This window comes from Saccostrea cucullata, unplaced genomic scaffold (genome assembly GCF_032062105.1).
Source record: "Saccostrea cucullata isolate Sc308-1 unplaced genomic scaffold, CSIRO_AGI_Scuc_v1 ctg2597, whole genome shotgun sequence".
NCBI classification, from domain to species: domain Eukaryota; kingdom Metazoa; phylum Mollusca; class Bivalvia; order Ostreida; family Ostreidae; genus Saccostrea; species Saccostrea cuccullata.
The window spans coordinates 1-23,540 of record NW_026935730.1 but is presented as its reverse complement, the minus strand read 5'-3'; the positions used below and the strand labels follow the sequence as shown (position 1 = coordinate 23,540).

Below are 23,540 nucleotides of genomic sequence, written 5' to 3'. Positions count from 1 at the left end.
TTGTTCACCAAACCGGAAATTGACAAACTAACAAAGAAGCATGATTTAAATATTTCATTGCTCCGGGAGTAAGAAAAAAGCTTTTTATGAACCATTTATATATTTTAACGCAGTCCTTAAAACAGTGTTAGATAAATATCAACGCAAAGCAGGAGTATTTTACGTTATAACTTGGGATATTTCACAAGAGAGGATGGTTCCAATATGAACAGGGATCTCAATTAATACATTATGGACCTCGGTGTCATCAATTTTCTACTTATTTTCAGCCAGTTCCTTATCAATTCTCAACAATATGGTAGGTTTTAATATTTGTTACATGTTTAAGTCGTACGAAAACATTAAAAGCTTTACAATTCAATATTTAAGATTTATTTTTAAAAGTCAGGAAATAAACAGAACAAAAAATCATGTATAAAAGTGCAAACAATCAACTTATTTTAAGAATATCAGGAATCAGATACCATAAAGGTTGTGTTTTGAAGCATGTCAATAAAGATGAAAAAAAGAGTAGAATAAATTAAATATACAATTACTTCTAGAAAATCTTGCCAGTAGGAAACCTGTGAAGGTCAGTAGTAGATACAATTACGGATACTTTTCACCAAGTAAAGCCGTGGACGGAGACAAGAGTACATACCTACTGGAATGTGCACTGACAGCTTCCGGTCAGAAAGAGGCGTGGTTAACAGTGGATCTCGGGGAGAATAAAAATATAGCATCGATCTCAATCTTACACGGGGGCTGTAAGCATTTAGATTTACGTTACTTTACTCTTATTTCATTTGTCAAACAAAATAAATTGGTCAATGTTTTATGAATATTTATTTAGTATGCCAGGACATCGACGATAATTGGAAGCAAGGGAAGCCCATTATGCATAATTTATACTACGTTTCCTGCTGTCGTGTCCCTGGCATACTTTACTAACTTTACTTTACTTACTTGATTCGTTATATTTCCATTTCATTGTGAAATAAAATTGTAGATTAAGATTTCAAAAACGTCGACTAATAGATTTTGTTACTCCCATGTCAAACACAGAGGCAGCCGCACGAAATTTGCACGCATATCTTGCCTCCCTAGCGTCAGACACAAAGACAAACGCGCACGAGATTTACATGTGTATGAGGCCTCTTAAGTTCCTGGAGTATCGATTTGCCTGATTAACATTCGGGGAGAATTTTAACAAAGAAGCAACTCCACTTACTTTGAAAGAGTTACATTTATCACAAAGAAAACAAATAGAAATGGAAATATTTAGTTTTTGTTAGTGGACAAACTTAGCATAAATGTCACTGTGTCATAAAAAAACGAAAAGAAATGTAAAAGATTTAGGTATTTGTTTGGCATGAAATGTTTCATGATATTGCTAGGGCAGATATATAAATAAATGATGTGTATTATTATTCTATTTTTTTTTTTTTAAAAATCCTCTAAAAAAATTAATTCTATAACATTCAAAGATCTAAACATACCTATTTAATTTTCAGTTGGTCTTGATGCATCCTCATTAAGAACATCTGATTCTGGTATCTATGCTGATACAAATGGAGACGGACCAGTCTTTGCTGCCAATTCACTAAGAAGAATTTGTTTGGATAGCTTTGATGCAAAAGATGCCCAGGTCGTTTGTCTGGCTTGGGGTTTTTTACCGTGAGTATACATTTGATTATTTTTTATGACATATGACGACGTTTGATAGAATTGATTATCCTGATCATAATAATTGCAAGCTATAAAAGGGATTTTTGATTTTTGTTTTTATTCTAGTAGTTTATGTTAATTCAAAAATTCATTTCTTTTCAAACATCTTAAAGCGTATTCAAATACATGTATCTATATGAAATCTTTATGAAAAAGATACTCTGAAAATACAACTCCTGTTCATAGTATTTTTAAAGAGCAGATTATATCAACATGGTCGAATATAATGTTATTCCATACAAAAAAAAAATAGAAATAACAGAATCTTACGTACCTAACAGATTGAAAATCATTAGGGTTTATATTGATATTATTTTAGAAAGAGATCAAATGCAAAAAAATTAAAAAATGAGTTGTAGAATTAAAATGGGTATAGGGGTTGTATTGATAAATAAATAGTTAAAAGAAATAATCTATAAATTTGAAAGAAAAAAATTTAAATAAACACGTATTATTTAATTATCAAGTGATGTACAAATTACGAAAGTGTTAACTTCGAGTACAACAACAACTTGAGAATTCCTAACAAGTGTTTTTTTAACATGTGTATTTTTCAAATATAGAATATTTCTTTTAATTTGAAAAACAAATCTTTAATCCTTGCATTAGGCTCGAAGGTAAGTAATTAAATCAAACAATGTGTATTAATATTTGAAATACTTTAATTCAGATTTTTGTTTCTATTTTGAGCACGTTATATATTTCTCATTCTTCTTTTTCCCTAGGCATTTTTTTTTATAAGATAAAAATATTTTTTCATCCAGTTTTTTTTTATTAAAGAACAATAAATCTCATAATATTAAACGCCTTTCCACAGCTTGTCCTTTTTGTTTGAACCACTAAAGGAAACAGAAGAAATTGAGTTGGGTGAACATGTCATGACCAGATAAATGACAAAAGACATAAAATACACAATTACGTACACTCATGTAAATTATAGCTGGGATAAGGAAAATTGATGAATAGTTTCAACTTTGATATGATATATTATACACTTATCCACTGGTTTTGAGTGGGATAGCTTTTTTATCAAACCCGCGACAGGGAACTATTCCCAAAGGGCTTGCCAAGGGGAATAGTCCCTGTCAAGGGTTTGATGAAAGAGCTTCCCACTCTCAAACAGTGGATAAGTGTTTTATTACACTGATGTATAGTATTATTTCTGAGGATTGAATTTTTTTTGGAGTAAGATAATACTGCAAGAATAATCTGAAATCCTAATGACGGCACAATGCAGCTGAAGTCATTATGACATCATCAGTCTATAGATTTATCCTTGGAAATAAAAATCGGTGGCAAAATTTGCATTTAAATTTTCCGAGGGGTGATTAGCAAAAACTATACCCGGCGCATAACATTGCTATGCGTGGAAATTTTCAGACTATAAAAGATATTTATTTTACCTTCTAAACTTTATATAGGAACCATTTTAACAAAACTATAATACTGCGACTTATCCCAGTTACATGTACTGTTACTTAATAATTACAATGTAAGTCTGACATGAAGGTGGTGTAAACAAAGAAGCTACCGAGACGCATTCAGTCAGCCCAAAAATAGACAATTCATTGAATAACACTGTGCGGACAGACTTAATGACTCGTGTTGATGTAGGTACATATGTAGTATTATACCGGTATTCATATTAATTTTATGTTATTGCTTTAAGCATCTATCTTGTCAAATTATGTATATAAAGTATATGGTCAAACCTTTGTAACAAACATCAACAAATTAAAATATCATATAAAAGAGTTATCTGGCTAAGTAACAATATTGACGAGGAGCAGTTGCTAACCCTTTAAGATAAATAAAGATAATATAAAAACCCCCATATGCTGACCTCGTAAAACAATATTTAACAACAAATCCTACTATGGTAAGCTCATTTATACAATACAGTTTTTATAAAATGTAAGAACAAAGGTATGATAAGCTCCAACTGCCATGCAGTTTTTGAGCAGCTACATGTTTATGCTGACCTCATACACTAATTCAAAAACAAACATCTGCTTAGATTTTGACTACTGTACAGTTTTTCTGAGCAGAAAAATTCTTATCTCATGTATATAAGATTCTTATCTCATGTATATAAGCTCACAAACTGCTTACACAAGCAAATTGAAGTGTAAAATGTATGAAGCTCATGACGTGAATAGACATTAGCAGTCATATACTGATCTCATGAACAAGCTTGCACATTTCAAAGCAAAACCTTGCCAAGATCACTCACTTAATAACTGTTTTATAAGCAACTATATGATGACCTCTTAACAGTTGAAATTTCTTCTGTTCCATATTGAGCTGATGCTACAAAAAGTGTACACCTTTTTTGAGCAGCCATAAGCTGACCTAAAAACCATTCTGTAATCTTTCTTCCTAAAACAGTTATCTACTAACCTCTCTTTTTTTTGATACTCGGTGGCAGTACGTGAATAAGAGGAAACATCTAACTTTGGAATTCTTATGACCAAGTTTGGAATTTAGAACTTAAAAACATTAATTTTAATTCAACGTCTGCTTGCATTTGAGTTCAAATGACCAAGTTATTGGATGACATTTTCGAATGAACCATTCTTACCTGCTTTTGTAGCAGCAAAACTTTGACAGAGGTTAAGTGATTAGTCCAAACGTAAAAAAAAATATAGCAATTAAATGCATATATACAATGAGGAATTGTTTCACCAGATTAGAAGGTGAATAAAGTACCATATTTGTGTTAATGTCGAGTAATATATGCTTTTAAGGCATGCACTAGACAAATTTAACAATTCAGGTTATTGGTTGTCAAAGTAATTAGTTGCCAGCCTGGCGCAGTGGTTAGAGCGTCTGCTCAAGAGTCGCAAAGTAGGGTCTCAATCCTTATGTCGCGGTTGTAAATCCCATTGTGGACGTGGAGACCGGTCCTTTGAATGAGACCGTATAAACCGAGGTTCCGTGTTGCAGTAGGTGCTGACACAAAAATGACCTCTCCCTCCTCAATGGCCCTGACTGCCGATTAAGGAACAAATTTACAGCTCTCTACCGGCAAGTGGTGGCGTTTCCATATGAGTGAAAATTTCTTAAGAGGGACGTTAAGAATATTCTATCAATAAATCAATCAAGTAATCATTATTGGATGCTTAGCATAGGTGGACTGGTGACACTGATCATTCAGAAGTTTATTACGTGACTAGGATAAGTCTGCCCATAAAATATCAAACTGTTTAAAAGTCATTGCATACTTAAGCTGACATGGTGGGTAAAGTGTGATATTTATTTTTTACATTCTATTCACATGGCATGTAGATTTTTGGCGTTGTTGTTTATTTCAGTAAAGGGATTGTTTTTTGAAGCCTGAGTGTGCTGTTATAATGTTGGACATATCCCTTTTCCTTTCACTTGTCCATTATGTACATATTCTAACAATAGCGAAAACTTGAATGTGAAACGCCCCTTTCCCCTACCCCTCTGAATCAGAGTTGATGAATCGCGTTTACATTTGACTGGCACAGGTGATTAATTGGGGTAAATTGAAGACATTCTGTGTGAATCTACAAGAGAAATATGCCCTCAAAATGCATGTTGCCCGGGTATTCTATGAAATTTATCCAATTATTGCACAAATCGCAATAAAGGGTGGGAAATTTCCCGTCCTTTGTTGATAAGATGAAATTACCGCAAAGCCGAATTCTCGAAAAGTCGAATGTACAATAAATCAAACTGTTCAAATCTAATAACACGCCTTAACTGGTAAGACAGGGAAATTTCAATGGTTCGGTATATTTTTATATACAAATGTATATATAGATACATACTCATTTGATATAGATATATGTTAGTATAAATGGATTAATTCTTCATTTTAAATTGACCACAACCTCATGTTTCCGCCAATTTATATAGTTAAAAATTCGATCCAGATCAATAGATCCTGCCTTAGGGTTCTTCATGCAACATATTAATAATAACTGCAGTTTTTATCTAACTATGTCAATAACAATGTAAACAAGCTTGTATATAAAACATTTTATGAAACATAAATTCTTTATTTTTTTTAGAGACAGTCCCCTTCATTCCAAATCTATTGATTCCTCATCGGCTCCATTTTATGAAAATAAATTGAACTGTGCAGGCAATGAAGTTAACATAAATAGATGTATAAAAGGATCATATGGCTGTCCATCAGGATCAGCTGTGGCTGTTAAATGTCAAAGTAAGGAATAATGGAGTAGATGTTAAAATGTTGCTCAATCAAAGGTACTAATATATGGTATTCAAAATAAAATATCTCTGCAAAAATATGTGAATTGATATTTTTAATCTTATCATATAAATATGTGGCTGGGCTATAACTATTCTTTAGACAAATCATCATAAGGTATAATGATTCATCTTTTGTATGATTTCTCTCCAGAAGGGAACACCTTGTCTGGATTTTCTGTGTATGTATCTGATACAGAAGACTGGAGATCAGGAACTCTCTGTTATCAACATGATATACAACAAATACCTCATAATAACGTCACGGTAGACTGTGTCACTTACGGTCGCTACGTTACTGTGTACAATGCAAAAAATACAACATCATTTCCTAATGTATCCGACTTTTCGTATATAAATATATGTGAAATCGAAGTAAAAGGTAACTGTTCTCTTCTCTTGGATTGATTCATAAACGCCATGGTACTATCTGCGTTTTAAATATTCTCCATTAGATATTTTTTTTATTTTTTTCTTGTATTTTCGTTTTACTGGGCTTTATTGTGCCCCAGGCCCAACCAGCTTCCTCAACAAATTGTTAAATAAGAAAAGAAAATGATTTTTTTTTAAATAATTTCTTTTTTTCAGAAACTCAAAACTACGAAAAAGGCAATGGCATATTTTTCACGATTTTAAATGCTTGTTAAAACTCAAAGCGTTCTATTTAATGCAAAATCGTTAGTTAAATTTTGCAAGTGTACGGAATAAAAACACACTTTTCTTTAGTTTTAAAAAGTCATGATCGGTAGCAAATGTAAAGTACAGAAAAATTAGAAATAATTTAGTGATTTGAATGTTTCTTGCAATTTTTTGGTATTTATAAACCTTCTTGTTTATTTGAAACGTTGGCATCCTCAGTAAGTTATTTACTACTGTACCATGGCTTATAACATACATATAAATTCATTCATGACTTGCATACAGGTATCGACTTCACATAATGCTTTTTTAATCAGTTTTATCTCGCAATAGAAGATCAGTAAAAGTAGTTCTTTTGTTGTGAATTGCAGGATGTGACTTGGGATTTTACGGAGGAAACTGCACGTCAAAGTGTCCTCAGAATTGTTTGAATAACACATGTCACTCTCAGATAGGAGAATGTTTTGAGTGTAACGATGGATACTCTGGACAGTATTGTGAAACAGGTATATATGTAGTAAGCTACACTAGGTAGAACCATATTGCTAGGATATAATCTTCATTCAATTTCATTATCCTACTCCTAGGCTTGTTTTCTTCTTTATCAGGGTACTATATATTCCTGATACAGGATTCTGATGTAACATTATTTTTATCACATTTTGGATTTGGATAAGAACAGACAATTCATTTAAATTGTTTAAACTTTAAATTCAAAACTATCATGATTTTTTTATCACTTCTGAAAACTGCAAAAATAAAAGCGCAGAATAGTTAAGACTAGAACAAAGGGACGTGGCCTAATTTATACGGGAATTGTTTATTATGACATCACAGAAAAAGCTATGCCTCGTAATATCAAGACATGAAACAATTTGAAACTTAATACTATATTAGTATAATAAACACCATTAAAACTAATCAATACATTAAAAACAGTTGCTTGTTAAATCCCACATAGCAGTTTATAAAAAATCACTAATCGCATCGAACTTGTCGATAAAAATGACGTCTTTCACGTGCTATGAGAGGCTTACAAAGTAGTTTTTCACTGAGAAATGCATTTCAACATTAAACGGAATATTTTCCTTAGCTTGAAAATTACTGCTGCATTCTTAAAATCCAGGGTTTACTTAATGGTGACATAATATACATGGTAAAGGTCATGCATATTTTTACATGAGCCAGATTACATGAAATTTTAACAAATAAAATATGAATTCTATTGAAAGCAGCAGCACTTTCCACAAAGTGCAAAAATATAATTTTAGCTGTAACACGTCATTTGATTGGTTAAACGGTTTTATCCATTTTGAATAACATAACTTGCCTGAGGTTAACTTTTAAAATATGCGATATTTGAGAAGCTTTTTTTTCGAAGGAAAAAATGAAAAAAAAAATTGTCTCATTGTCTTCATTGAAATTGAATAATAAGGAATGAAGCTTATTTCAACCTATGTTATACGATATAACATAACTTGGGGCAGTTTACGCTTTTTTATAAACTCCTTCGCGGTTTATAATGCGTACTCTGTCCAAATTTATGTTATATCTCACAACATAAGTTGAAATAAGCTTCATTCCTTAAATAAATAGATTTATTAAAATTAATTCAGTTTTTAAAAGGTCCTGTTTTTGTCCGTCTACAAAAAAATGTATATTTCATTGATTTCACATAGAAAGCTGCGAGCTTTTACGAAAGATAAAAGAAGTAAACGCAAACATGCTTTTAACGACGTTTGATCCTTATATTTAATGTCTTCAACTCTGTTTGCCAAGTATATTTTTAATTTCTACATACATAACGTAATTAAACTTCAAATGAAAAAATGGGGGTCAATATGCTTCTTTTGGCGCTACAGTACATTTAATTTGACCTTTTTGCACTGAAATTTGTGTCTTATATTTTATCCAATCAAAGCTTGATACAAAATGAACTTTAAGTTTATTCAAAAAAGAAACTTTAAAATTGTGACTAAGAAAAAGTTCCAAATTACTTCGCAGATTCAATTCTTTGACCTTCCTGCACTAATAAAATGTGAGTAATAAAATGGGGGTATATGATGTAAATTTTCAGATATTACTAAAAAAGCGTAAATTTTAAGTTGAAATTGGCTCATTTTTCCCCTGGATTTTCAGAATATGTTTACTATATTTGTCACACTTCGTTGAAGGAATTCATAAGAAATAGTTCCATAGATATTTCAAAATCAGCATACAATGTTTCACTGCAAAAAACAGCTTTGTGTGCAACCAGCATGGAAAAAAGGAATCTAAAATTAACAGTACTGTTATAGTTCAAAAGGAAAAACATTGATCATTTCTTCTAAAAAAAACCTTCCGCCACAAAAGATAGTTCCTAGCTTAATTCTACTTGAATGGAATTTTATAGTGTTTTTTTTCATTGAATATTGTTCAGTTGGCATTATGGAATTCAGATTTATTTTTTGAACCTAAAAATCATGAAGAATTTTATAAATAAAGGACAGGATCAAAATCTGCTCAAAAGTTCAGGATCAAACCTCCTTAACTTTATATACATGTAGCCTAAAGACATGAAAAGAAACTTTTTTTTTCTTCAATAAAAATTTGTTTCAATAATAACACCTTTTCTGAAGAATTAAAACTGGATTATTATTTATTTTTCACGAAAAACTGAAGAAGACAAGCTAAAAACATTAATGTTTCTGTAGGAAGTGTTATCAAATGAAAGCGGAACTTCCATATTCATGCAGCCTTGGAGGACAGGTCACTAATTATATTTTGAATATTCCACTGTGCTGCATTATATGTCGACTGTATTTCATATTACTATGTGGTATATTTATACAAAAACGTATTTGAGAGGGGAAAACCCATATATTTTCACATGTGAAATTCATCTCGATATTTATATGTATGATTAAGTTTCATTTTTTGCAAAAATTATATCCATCCAATGTCGACTAGATCTATCTTTATGAAGTCAAACTAGTATTCAAATTTCGACATTTATGTAACATCTTTTACATAAATTGAGATATTACTGACTACAGCGATCAGGGTTTTTCTGCTTATCTATTGTCAACATGCACAATTTTATTAATCTATCTTATATGCATTGAATACTCATTTAAAGGAGAAATTCATTGAATTCTAGGGTTGTCATTATAACTTTTTGAGAAATATATTTCCTAACGTATTTTGCCCAGAATTTTCTCCCAGTTTATGGCTTTAATTTTAACTACTTCGTAGAGAGCAATTTTAAGGAATCAATAAGTTATTTCTTATATAAAATACAAAATGATAACATTTATGTGACATGCATTATTCATATCAAATATTTGTTATTTTATTGATTTCGTTATGTACGTAGTTTTAATCATACCTAGTTCTGTTTAACTCGGCTACGTCCATGTACCTAGCTTTACCAAAACCAGGCACAGTTTGGACTTTTTGGCCAATCAGCGTGCCTCCTCATCTTGTGTGATCATTGTGTATTATTTTATTAAAAGGAGAAGCACGCAAAAATTTCAAAGAAAACAAGTTTAAAATACCCTCCATACAACCCCAGAACCATCTTCTCGGTTTTCAATTACTTGCATGTGCCTGGCCCGTATGTTTTTAGATAACCTACCTTTTTTGTGTACAGGCAGGTTGTGTTTTGTATAGATTTGAGCAGTTTATTCTCATGTAATTTTAGGTTATGTTTGTTGGGGATCAGATTGCACAATGTTTATTGAAGATAAAACTTTGTAAGTTTCTCTAATCCTTTTTGATTCCTGTTATTTGTACAAATTTTATTTTTGTTATTTTATGAATAAATGACTCTTTTTTTAATTAAAAACTGTGTTACTGGTTCTGCCTGTCTGGTCAAAAAACAATCTTAGTCAACTCGGCAAGATATTTCTGCAACCAACGGAATTTAAATGTATTTGGGACGATCAGAAAAGAATGCTTACTTCTCCTAAGTACCCAAGCCACGGTCCATTATTATAATTATAATTATAATTTATAATAACGGTCCATTATTATAATTATAATATAATTTATAATAACACACAAAATGATATAAAAGTAGAAAATTCCCAATGTGTTGGTATTGTTGCAGACAGTGTATGAACTGTTCAAAGGTTGTACTTTGGAAAACCTTTACTTCATACTTTTTATGTTAAAACTTCATTCAGTGTGTTTCGATGTTATAACATGTGGTAATTTCTAAATAAAGTAAGATAAAATACGAAGAGTTTGAAATCAATTTGCAAAGATTAATTTTCTCGACTCAGAAAGCATAAAATTAAATACATTTAAAGAAGGCTGCGAAAATCGCGTATATTTATCGCACCTAAATAAATGCTAATTTTCGGAACTTAATTTTTTTTAGGAACACCCCCCCCCCCCCTAAAAAAAAATCCCCATGCAAATGCGTCTTCCTGGCTAGCACTGTGATTTTAGCTTCTTCAAATAAAATCAATTTCTTCCCCCTTGAATAAACTAGGAAATTGGGAAAAAATAACTCAATGTACTAACTTCCGTATTATATATAATTTAGAATGCCCAGCTGGTAAATATGGTCAAGGTTGTTCTTTGCATTGTGGGCCATGCATCAATAATACTCCGTGTAACCACGTGAATGGATCATGTCCTGGAGAGTGTTCTCCTGGATGGAGAGGAGATAAATGTGATCAAGGTTATCTAATTTTTATTCATATCTTATATATACTAAATACAATATTTTTTCGAAGTTAAAGTAAGATAAAAAAAACTGTATATGTCTTTTTCTGTACAAGTGCATTTATTTTTTATTATGTTGGATATTGCTGAACTATTTTGCACCAGAACCGAAGAAGTATCTTTATGAAATATCTTTTCATATAAAGCAAGCTATAGTTTAGGGAAGGGGGTCGTACCCGTAACTTTATCTGAAGTGCGGTATCACATCTTTTTGACATGCACACTTTTTTAAAGATCTGCATCAGTCAACTCGACGTGATACGGTGTCCAGTCACTTCGTACACAAACCGAGTCAATACGACTCTTCGGATCAAGTAACTGTTACATAATTCCGTAATTTAAATGCTAGTTATTCAAATGACGCTTAATTTCTTATATTCTTATTTCCTATATTTCTCATATTCTTATTGGCGCTTACTTTATTAAAGAGAAGCAATAAATTTATATTTTCTAGAATGTGATCCTGGACATTTCGGACTGATGTGTAAGGATCACTGTAGTCCACATTGTTTGGATCCCATGTCGTGTGATCACGTGAATGGGTCATGTGATGGAGGGTGTAGGGATGGCTGGATTGGATCCAGGTGTCGGAAACGTGAGTAGATATAATCCACATGTTTAAAACTTAGATCTGTATATAAAGAGAGTTAATATTCTTTTATGGGTAACCCTGAGCACCCTTGCTATTTTTTTTAATGAAGATTTTTTAAAAATATTTTATTCAATGAAAACATGATAACAATATAATTTTGGAGCAAAGACATCCGCATATGTCCCCTTATAATAACCCTCACCAAGGATGCCAGGGGCTCCCTAGACTGGATAGCAAAAATTATATACTTGAAAGGTGTAACAATCAAGTTGTATATTAACAAAATACTTAAAAAGATAGAAAATTATACCTTTATGTTGCTAGGGAAACAAAACTCTAGAGAAAATATTTTAAGGAAAAAAAATAGAGGTCTGTATAGTTAAAAGAATGTAGTGGTATTTTACAATATTATACCAGTTTGCAACATATTTCTGTAACAGTTTTAATTATAACATCTAGAAGGGAGGTAAGCTTTTCACCATCTCAGAGTCTGTTATTTTACCCCCCCCCCCCTTTCTTGCGTTCGTCCTGAGGGTCTGGTCCCCCTCAAAGACATTTAAACAATTACTTTTTTTCAATAGATTTTTAAAAAATAAAGAGTATTTTGTATCTCCCATAATATGTAATATTTCAAAATAATTCAAAATACAAGATTTTAAATAAAATAATATATTCCTATATGTGTTTCATCAATATTTTCTAATCGACAATACATTTTATATTTGTATATCTTAAAAGCTACAAATGATAACAGTAAATTATACATGACAGTGGTTTCATTTCTATCAATGTAAAAACCAAAAATTATATGTTTCCATTTTACATCAAAGCCTAAGAAATTGCTAACTATAGCCCAGATTTCTCGCACATTAGCACAATCAAAAATTAGATGCTTTGAATGTTCTACATCTTCGACACATATTTTACATGAGTAATTATACTTTTTATTTATCTTAGTTGCAAAATAATTGCTAGACAGAATATTATTTAATAGCTTATAGTTGAATTCCGCAACTTGTTTATCTTTTGATAACTCTATTTTGTTTATGTAGATTTTTTCCTAGTCTCTCTTAGGTATATTAAATTCTTAAGAATACTTTGTTTGCACAAGCGGAGTTTGAAATTTGCTTTTTAAAAATTCATTATAAAAGAATTTTGTTGTATATTTATTAAAACATAAAGTATTTAATGACACCTTAAGATGTTTATACAGAGAGAAATCATATCTTTTTCATACTTTTTAAAGATCGAGTGTATGAATTTATATTCACATAACCAATTACTCTTATTTATCAAAATCCCTGCCATTTCATCGGATGATTTTAGACCATTCTCGGAAAATAGATCTTAAACAAACAATATATTGCTTTTGAGCCAATTTTTAAAGTAGATTGTTTTTCCTTCATATGAGTATCTTAAATTTGACCATATCGGTTGTTTAAGAAAGAGTTCAACACTGAGGTTATCGTGCAATTGTTTGCATGCATTGAAACATGTAAATACTTGTTTATAAAATAGAGGCATCTTTCGTATCATTTCGAATTTTTCTATTTTATTTTCCGTGGTGTTAATCACATAGTCGATATTAATATTTATTAGAATACAATAACTATTTATGTAGCTATTAATGCAGTGATCTGTTTTTCTCAATCTACATACAGATGAGGCTTTAATCGCTCTAAACTTAGACTCATTATCAATTATCCCTAACCCACCGTCCTTAATATGACCAATCATTGTGTTTCTTTTGATAAGATCTGTTTTATTCCATATAAAATTGAATATTAGTTTATTAATATTTTTAATATAATTTTCATTGGGTGTTTCTAACATATTTGCTAGATAAATTAGTTTTGAAAGCGCTAAAGAGTTTATTACAGTACATTTCCCAAATAATGTCAGTTTTCTTCTTTTCATGATTCGAATAGAGCCTCTATTTCATGATAGACTTTCATCCAATTTTTATTATAACATTGTAGTTTATCATGACCTATATAAATGCCTAGACACTTTACTGCCTCATTTGTAACCGTAATGCTCCCTATTTCTCTAAAGAGATTTTTTCAAAGGACCAAGAAGAATACATTCAGTTTTACTTTAGAACCTGCATGAAGACAAAAATTGTTTATAGTAACCAAAGCTTGATTCAGAGATTCAATATTTTTTTATGCCACTGTCATGTCATCAGCATGTTGAAAGCCTTCTACGAGGGCCGTTCAAAAATTACGCGGACTCGGGTAATATCTTATTTTACAGACGTCAGATATAAATAAAATTTTACAATAATATATTCCTTAATGTATTTAAATAATTTATGGCATTATTTGTTATTAATTATAATTTTTTCCGAAAATATTCATGTTATAATATTGCAAAAATTGATGTACGGAGCAAGGTGAAAACGTAGAAAAAACAAATTTCAGAATCAATTTTTTTACTCATTTATTTCCGATAATTCGCGGGAAAAATCATAAATTTGTTCTGCAGTATCTTTTCATTGTTACGTCATGACTTGTTTAAATTTTTGACGTAATATTTGGAAAATTAATAGAAATATTGAAGTTTTTCTCTGAAGTCTTCGGTCCAAAAACAGCTGCAACAATGGCGTCAAGTGACGTCACGGCGCATCGGACTTTCATAAAATTTTGTGTGGCGCTCGGGAAGACTCCAACAGAGACAAAAAAGATGCTAGATCAAGCGGACATTAAACCAGCAGTATGCTGAACACTTGTCTTCAAATGGCACAAAAGATTTTCAGATGGTAGGACTTCAGTGGAAGACGATCCAGGACGGGGACGGAAGATGATCATAGACGAAAACCTGATATTAAGTGTTAAGAATGTGATTGAAAATGACCGACGTCACACAGTTCAAGAAATATCATCACTTGTTGGGATTAGTACTGGAACTGTACATACAATTTTAACTGATCATTTGAACATGAGCAGGGTTTCGGCAAGGTGGATTCCTAGATTATTGTCCGAAAATGATAAAGCCAAGCGTGTTCGATTGTCCAGGAATTTCCTTAGACGACACTCAAGTGAAGGAGACTCTTTTCTAAACAGGATTATCACAACCGATGAAACATGGCTTTTTTATTTTGACCCTGAGACAAAACAGCAATCATCTGCTTGGAAAAGAAAATCTTCTCCTCCCCCACAAAAAGCGAAAGTCCGCCAATCGTCTAGGAAAAACATGTTTATTTTCTTTATGGACATTAAAGGCATGTTACTGATCCACGTTGTCCCAGCCCACCAAACTGTCAACGCAGATTATTATTCGAAGGTCAGTTTTAAAGACGAGTAGAATAATTTACGCTAAAGATACATAAGATTTAAAAATGAGCTACATGTAAATAGGTGCATTTTAAATAACAATAATTATTTTTTAATCACGGAAATTTTTTACTCATTTAGCATATTATTAAATTTATTTATTTTTAATATTATTATCACGTTTTGGATATCGTGGTAAAGCTCAAATAAACCCATAATGAATCTGATATTTAATTTTACAGGTTATTAGACGAGATCTCCTTCAAGCCGTACGGAAAAAACGGCCAGTCAAAAACTTGGCAGATATGATCTTGCATCAAGATAATGCACCTGCACATCGAGCTGAATCAACAATTCTAGAACTTGATCTTCTTGGTCTTGAAAGAGTGGAACATGCTCCTTACAGTCCTGATTTGGCCCCAATGGACTTTAAAGTCTTCCCTACTGTAAAATCAAAGCTTCGCGGCAGGAAGTTTGAAAATATTGACGAACTGAAATATGCGACTAGATCTATAGTAGCTAACTTGGACAGGAAATGGTACAAAAATGCATACGATTAGTGGATAAGGCGACACAAACTTTGTATCAAACACAAGGGGGAGTACTTTGAAAAGATGTGAGCGCACATTTTTATGACGTTAATGACGTCGCAGATATTACGCCCGCACTGCGCCGTGACTCCAGGATATATGTTAATTCAGAACCCACTACTGATGGGAATTGGCAATATTTTGAAATGAAATTTTGCAAGTCATATAAGTAAACATATGTCAACAACATGTGTAACTTTTTATTTGTTTTTGTCGTCAAATATTTTTACTATGCAACAAGTCCGCGTAATTTTTGAACGGCCCTCGTATATTCTTGTTTTCTTTAATCTTTATAGACAAAATTTCCACAACCTAAAATATAAAGAATTGCTGATATTGAACAGCCTTGTCTGATCCCTCTTTTCATTTTACAAATTTTATCTTGCTAATTAACCAAAGGTCATTATATTTAATCGTTTAACTACAGTATGTGCCTCGACGTTCTATGGAGTTATCTGTAATCAGTCTTGTAGCAACGACTGCAGAGATAATATATGTAACCCAGAGACGGGACATTGTATTAGATGTAATGAAGGCAGATCTGGAGAGTTTTGTCAGACTGGAATTTCCACAGGTATAACAAAAAATTAAAGGATAAATAGGTTAACGTCAAGTGTTTATCTCAAATTCAAATAATTTTCTAAATATGAAAATTTCTTTGTTGTCATACTTTTCCCTAAACGTACAATATATCTGATTTACAAAGAATGGTCTCCTTCTAGGGACAAAACGAAATTCATAGAGTAACTTTAACCATTTAATGATATTTTTTACAGGCACAGAAATGCCCGCATGCCTGTTCCATGCCTTTTAGAACAGTGATTCCACTAACATAGTAAAAGTTCCATCTATGAATTAAAAATCTTTTTTCTCCCTTTTGTACAGAAACAACCATTACGAACAGCATATTCCTTCTGGCAGTCTCATTACTATCTATGGTCATAATCTTGTTGGTTATAGCACCCTTTCTCTGTTTCCTGAGAACAAAATGCCGACCGTCTTATTCCAGGAATTCAGATCCAGGCTACGAAAGTACTGTGGCCAGAAAAGAAGACAAATCCGAGTATGCTCATATTCACGACCCAATGCCCAGTAATAATACAGGAATCGATGTTTCTCACTATATGGAAATAACAAAAACTGATGTCAAATCTAGAACAGAGTACATTAATCTTGGTTAATTAAATCATTTGCAATATGTATGTATACTGGTTAATACAAAACACAACTTTGCTTTTTTAAAGTTATGATTTATGAACTATTCGTAACATTTTTTCTTTCGTATAAATAATCACATAAAAAATATTTTTAAATAGTTAAAAAAAATCTATGAATAAGTTTACGGAATAAATACTGTAATACCAAAAGAGATTGTATCAGATAATCTTCATTTGATTGCATTTTGACTTGGAAAAAAACTTATTAACCATGGGTTTGTACATGTAAACTTTCTATGTATACCATAAAGAGTAAATATTCTTTTATGAAAGATAAGCTCATATCAATTATTTAGTACTTTTATGGTCATTTATACGGTTTATTTAATTGCTTCAAATATGTACAGGGAGCTTGAAAACATTTAAATTATTTGTTAAATAATTCCTTAGTTGTTATAATTAGAACTTGTTACAAATCCAATTTTATTAATTATACAAGAAAGTATGTTCAGAATAAAACTTTCAAAACATCAAATTATGGAAACTTGAAAACTTTCTGTTACATGGTTACAAACCATTGATTTCTATATTCCTTCAACTTTCTTTTCCTTACTTTTTGCCAAATCGTCATTGAAAAAAATTGAAAATCATTCATCCAGTGAAAAAAATAACCGACCTTTACCAAATCCGTATTAAATATTGTTTTATTCGAGGGTTTATGAAAAAGATCATTGACTGATGTAATATTTAGTCTATGAGTGTAAAAATCACGAGGAAGACCAAACAATGGACATTATCATGAATTATCATGAATGTTGTATGACAAATTAACATTTATAATGTCAAACTTACTGGTCCATCACAGTTGAAACCGGAGGAAGGGGACTAAAGATTTTGTTCACGTTCGTCTAGCTGTTCTTGTGTATGTCTGTCAGTCTGTCTGACTTGGTTTTATGCACTTTTTTTCCTAATATTTTTTTTCAGCAAATGAACTTAACTTCAAGGATGTGACCGAATCTTAATGAACTAAAGATAACATTTGCATTTCGTCCGCTTTAATTATTTTGAAGGAATCATGTCATTTTTTTTAAAGGATTTTTTTACTGTTTTTAAATGCCATGTTCACAACCCTTATATTTGTGCATGTCTATATTCCGTTGATTTCCTCACCGTGTTTATAGACCTCTGTCTCTCAAAAAGTTTGTTAACCTTTCTCTGTTTGAGGAAATATTGTGAAAATGCGGGTAATTTGCATGAGGATAGATAATAAAAAAACCAATTTCCTGGTATATGACTTAAGATGAAAGAGATAATAGTATGTAAAAATCAAATTGATATCTTTATTTCCTTATTTCTTCTCTGAGTTGAGAGTTAGTAATGCGTCAAAAAAACTTTTGCATCTTCTCTAATGTAAAGGAAATAAATCACAAGATTTAAAAAAAGTACGCACAATCCTTTTGTAAAACATATCATTGAAATGTAAGATATTCTAAAAACTGTTAAGAAACTTATCATAAATTGGGTGACTACTTTCATATCAATGTTGTCGTTTGAGAAGAATAAATAATCATTCTAAAAAGGTTTCTTTGTAACAGAAATTGTGAAATATAAGAGGGGAAAACATTTCAAACACGGTTCAGTCTTGAAAATAATCAAGCAAAAATAAGAAAAAAATGAAGAAGACATAAAACCAGTATCAAAGAAGAAAAGGACGAGATGAGATATAGTGCGTACATGTAGTAGGACAAAATATCTACTGTCTACCTGTACAGCTTTACACACCATGAGTCCTGCCCATGATCGAGTAAAAAGATTTTTAAGTGATAAGAATTCATTGCAAAATGTTTTCATTCCCATTCTAGATCTATTACATGTAGTTTCTTATTTTTCCTATAACGCGAACATGTAATGGGGCGTATGAATGCCATTTTATACTTTTTTTTTCATTTGGTGCCTCCTAATTCTGTCTGTCTGTATTTTTCTGCCTTGGTCATTATTCATAAACGGGCTTAAATTTCTTCCTTCTTATGTGTATTTTAAGCAATAAGGCTTTCTCTTTTATACAACACCTTTTCTTTAATTTTGACTTTGACATTGGAAATTTAGCTACTCTAACAAGACTTTTTTCTATCAGTACTACCATTTTTTTAGTTTTTGAGTTACTCAGGTGACCTATTGCTGTCCGTTTTCGTCCGTCGTCGTCCGTCGTGCGTCGTGCGTCGTGTGTCGTGTGTTAACATTTAAACATTTTCAGCTTCTTCTCTGAAACCACTGAAGCAATTTCAACCAAATATTTTATACAGTATCTATGGATAAAGGGAAACAAAAATTGTGAATTTCATGGTCCCCGAACCCCTGGGGCCTGAGGGGTGGGGCCAAAACCACTAAAATTAGTGCAATCTTTAAAAATCTTCTTCTTTACTCCTGGACATCAAGCAGGCAAACTGTTGACATAAATGTAAAGAGCATTGAGTCCTCTACCAAAATTGTGAAATTCATGGCCCCAGGATCAGGGGTTCTAGTGCTAGGGCGGGGCTATATAGATTATATAGTGAAAATGCATTATTTCTTTTAAAATTTTCTTCTCTACTCCTGGGTATTATATAAACTAACTAAGTACATAGTTATGATGACAAGGGTACCTCTTCCAGATTTGTGAATTTTATGGCCCCAGGGTCAGGGGTTCTGGTGTTAGGGCGGGGCTCTATTGATTATATAGTGAAAATGCATTTATTCTTTGAAAATCTTCCTCTCTGCTTCTGGGTATTAAATAAACTAACTAAGCACATAGTTCTGATGAGCAAGAGTGCCTCTTCCAGATTTGTGAATTTTATGGCCCCAGGGTCAGGGGTTCTGGTGTTAGGGCGGGGCTCTATTGATTATATAGTGAAAATGCATTTATTCTTTGAAATTCTTCTTCTCTGCTTCTGAGTATTAAATAAACTAACCAAGCACATAGTTATGATGACCAAGAGTGCCTCTTCCAGATTTGTGAATAATATGGCCCCAGGATTAGGTATCCTTGTGTTAGGGCGGGACTCTATGGATCATATACTGAAAATGCATTTATTCTTTGAAAATCTTCTTCTCTGCTTCTGGGTATTAAATAAACCAACTGAGCACCCTTTGCCCCCTTGGTCAGAGGAGCGGGGGGGGGGGGGGGCTACATAGTCTGAAAATAAATTAATGCTTTTAAATCTGCTCTTTGGTATTAATCAACCATTTTGTTTTAAAATTTGCAAAATTTTGAAATATGTGGCCCCTGGGTCAGTGGTTCCTTTGGGGGTGAGGTGCACAACTGGGTATAAAGTGGAAGTGCATTTTCTCTTTGTTACTCTGATCTACCTCTTGGTATTAAGTAAATAGAGTAAGCATGCTAAGTAAATAATTATGATAAGCAATGGTGCCTCTTTCAAAATTGTGAATGGTGAATTTCATGGCCTCTGCTTTAAACCAAATTCAAGTGTTTGAAAGCTTTTACACAATACTCAGGTGACCTATAAGGCCCGTGGGCCTCTTATTATTTGATGTTGACTTTGTTTCTTGTGCTTCAAAACAATCAAACACAATTAAATATGTGGAGATCATAACCAGTATTCGATTCAAATGTCCATTAAACAATAAAAAATAGGAGCAAAGCAAACACGGACCTCCAAAACATCAGAGGTGGGATTAAGTGCCATGGAGGAGTGAGCATCCCCTGCACACGGTCATACTCACTTTGTGCAGACTAGTGCTCTTTGAATTGTCTCGATGTCATGAAGATATAGTTTGCAGACATCGAGCTTGCAAGATAAATGCACTCTGATGTTTTCCGATGTAGACCAAGTCGTGAAGTGTTTGTTAAATTTTGTTACATTACGAACATAAATTGTTCACGCTAAAAATAAATATGTAATAGGTTTAAGAATAATAACTGCATTGGTTTTTTATCATAAGCACTTTTTATCATAAAAATAATCTGATGTGCTTATTATACCTACACTTAAGATGATGCATAAGCATCGTCACAGGTGGGCTAGGATGAGGAAGGTATTTAACGGGCCGTATAGTATGAAGTTGGTTCAAATGTGATTTTTTTCCCATCTTACTTTTTGCTATCATTTCTACATTACGTGATGTAATAAAAATAAACATATACTCAACTATTTTCAGGACCGAAATGGAAAATGTTATCTGAGCTCCATTTTAATATGTATTTTCTTTTTTTAAAAGTAACTTAATGCATTGAGAAAATGTAATACAACTATCAATAATTGATAGGGCTAAGCCATACACAGGACCAGTTATAGCACATGTATCAACTAATTATACTGGGTTTTTTTCTATGTGACTAGTATAATAATAGAATGGTGAAACTGTGTGTAGAAAATGAGCAACGTGCAAGGGCTAACGCTTGTTTTTGAACAGAAAAATGATTAAAATTAGAAATTTGTTTACCTTCTATACCCAGAAAGTGCTAAGAACAAGCCTGGACTGTTTTGGAAGAACTGAAATTTTTCACAAAAATAGGTGCAATAGCTTAAAATGTTCACTTTGCTTAAATTCTGCGATATTCTATATGTACAATCTCTGTCCCTGCGCAGCCCCAATATAATGCTTCTAGATAAATCATAATCTTTATACATTATATTAAATTATATTTTTCTTTTAGTTGTAATGATAAGGTCAAGAAAATAGCGAATATTGCATATTTTAGGAAATATTTTTGTCATTATAAAATCAGTAAATCTGTTCCCTGGATCATCTGTACTGCGTAATGTCAAGGCTGATGACGTCCTACCTGACGAGACACACAAGATGAAACACACCCTTTAAGTCTGGTTTATAGTGGTTTATAGGTCCTTAATGGTTGTTTAATGGTTGTCTTTAAGTCACCATTAAGCACATTTAAGTAATATTTACACCACCATCAAGTTACCATTAAACCATCTCGAAGTCCTTAATGGGTGCTTAAATGTGGCTTTATGGTAGCTTAATGGTGGCTTACAGGTCCTTAATGGTAGTTGTTAGACCACCATTAAGTAACCATTAAGCTACCATTAAGCAACACTTACAGGTGCTTAATGTCCAAACTCCATTAAGCTACCATTAAGACACCATAAGCTACCATTAAGCCACCATTACGCAGTCGATAATATTGTTTTTATGGGTGAAAAATTATTTATATTGTGAATTGTTATCACAAATTATAAATGTCGAGTTCATAATACCTTGATTTCGTAAAAACAAGGAAAAGAAAGAAATTCAAATTAAAAAAAAAAATCTCAACACACATGGTGCGAACTCATGGCCTTTTGAGTAGGTGACAATCGCCTTAATCATTAGGTTATCACCTCTCTTTTTTTTATAAAAGAAAATATTAAACCTTTATTTTTCACAAAATTTGTTTGGACTTTTAAAAGTATTTACTTTGTTGAACTTTCCAATGTCATGAATTGATTTATTAATCAAACTATAAAAAAGTTTTATTTATAAATCTTTTTAAAAGGCTTATATCACATTAATATTTCTAAACCATTGAATTCGGGATTCATGTAATGAATTCTTCGCTCTGTTATTCGAAGATTTACTGATACATGTAAGCATTAAATCATGATTGAAATTAATAAATAATAGATAAAACACAAAAAATCTATCATCGGGAAAGAAAGATGATTTTTTTTAAATATGCTGCGGATATAAACGGTTTTTGTGTCTAAAATTTAGTGACAATCCTCGCGTTTACAAAAGTTACCTGGTTATGTTTACAAAAACCTTTTTTAGAATATCATTTTCAGTTTAACGAGGCCCGATCTACTTGAACTGCGGATACATTTTAACGCAGCGTCGACTCAGGCACGTCACAGTACCCTTGACTGCCGTCACAATTGAACACAATAACGTCACAATTAAAATGACGTCAAATTGCGCTAAAATGTTTCGCTGATCTTGCATACCTGGTAGCTCTATAGACTATACATGTTGAAAGCTGGTATTTCTATTATTTACATTTTTTTTAAATTTGATTAATAAACAACTTTGGAACATGATTTATTTTGAGATATCAATTTCTTGGTACATATTCATTAATTTTACCTTGTTTTATTTCAGTTTGTGAGTTAAAAAAAAAACAAACACTGCAACAAAAAGTAAACGATTTTAGTCTTTCTCCTTGAACATGTTGAAGTGTTTATACACACCCTTTTTTATTGAGGACTTAAATATGCATGGATCAGCTTGAGTTAAGAAAAATCAGTCTATGAAACATTTAAATGCAACCCCCGAAATATTTTTTTTCTATATAATACATGATATTAGTAAAATTCGTTATTTGTCGCCTTTTTGTCGCCCCCTTTTTTTCCACGTATAACAACGTCGCGTGTTAAGAAAAAAAATAAAGCATGGAGAGAAAATTATTTCAAAATGTGAGAGTTATTTATTTTTTTAGAAACTAAAACAGTATTGCAATCGTTTGTTGATGTTATTTAAACCCACGGCGACTTATTTCATATCTCGTTGGATAAAATAAATATTAATTATGTTCCCCAAACGAAGTTGGGGAACATATTTGTTTTTACTCTGTTTCTTATTAAGGTCTTCCGACTTCCTTCGGAAGACCTTATTGTTTTCCTTCTGTTTTCTA

At 31.9% G+C, this 23,540-nt stretch overlaps 1 protein-coding gene across 1 annotated transcript; it reads left to right on the top strand.

Annotated features, from left to right (window-relative positions):
- The first annotated feature begins 212 nt into the window (after positions 1 to 212).
- LOC134243638 (sushi, nidogen and EGF-like domain-containing protein 1) lies at positions 213 to 16,349 on the top strand. Its single transcript, XM_062725881.1, has 9 exons — positions 213 to 298; positions 543 to 746; positions 1,494 to 1,656; positions 5,748 to 5,902; positions 6,104 to 6,331; positions 6,960 to 7,094; positions 11,120 to 11,257; positions 11,756 to 11,896; positions 16,186 to 16,349. The coding sequence occupies exons 1-9, from the start codon at positions 232 to 234 to the stop codon at positions 16,347 to 16,349; spliced, it is 1,395 nt and encodes a 464-aa protein (XP_062581865.1). The 5' UTR covers positions 213 to 231.
- Positions 16,350 to 23,540: the final 7,191 nt, after the last annotated feature.

Bases quoted from the DNA above. Each gene is read 5' to 3' on its own strand.
- LOC134243638 (XM_062725881.1), top strand. From the start codon at position 232: ATGGACCTCGGTGTCATCAATTTTCTACTTATTTTCAGCCAGTTCCTT. The intron at 299-542 runs GTAGGTTTTAAT...AATTACTTCTAG, and splicing joins TATCAATTCTCAACAATATG to AAAATCTTGCCAGTAGGAAA. The intron at 6,332-6,959 runs GTAACTGTTCTC...TGTGAATTGCAG, and splicing joins ATGTGAAATCGAAGTAAAAG to GATGTGACTTGGGATTTTAC.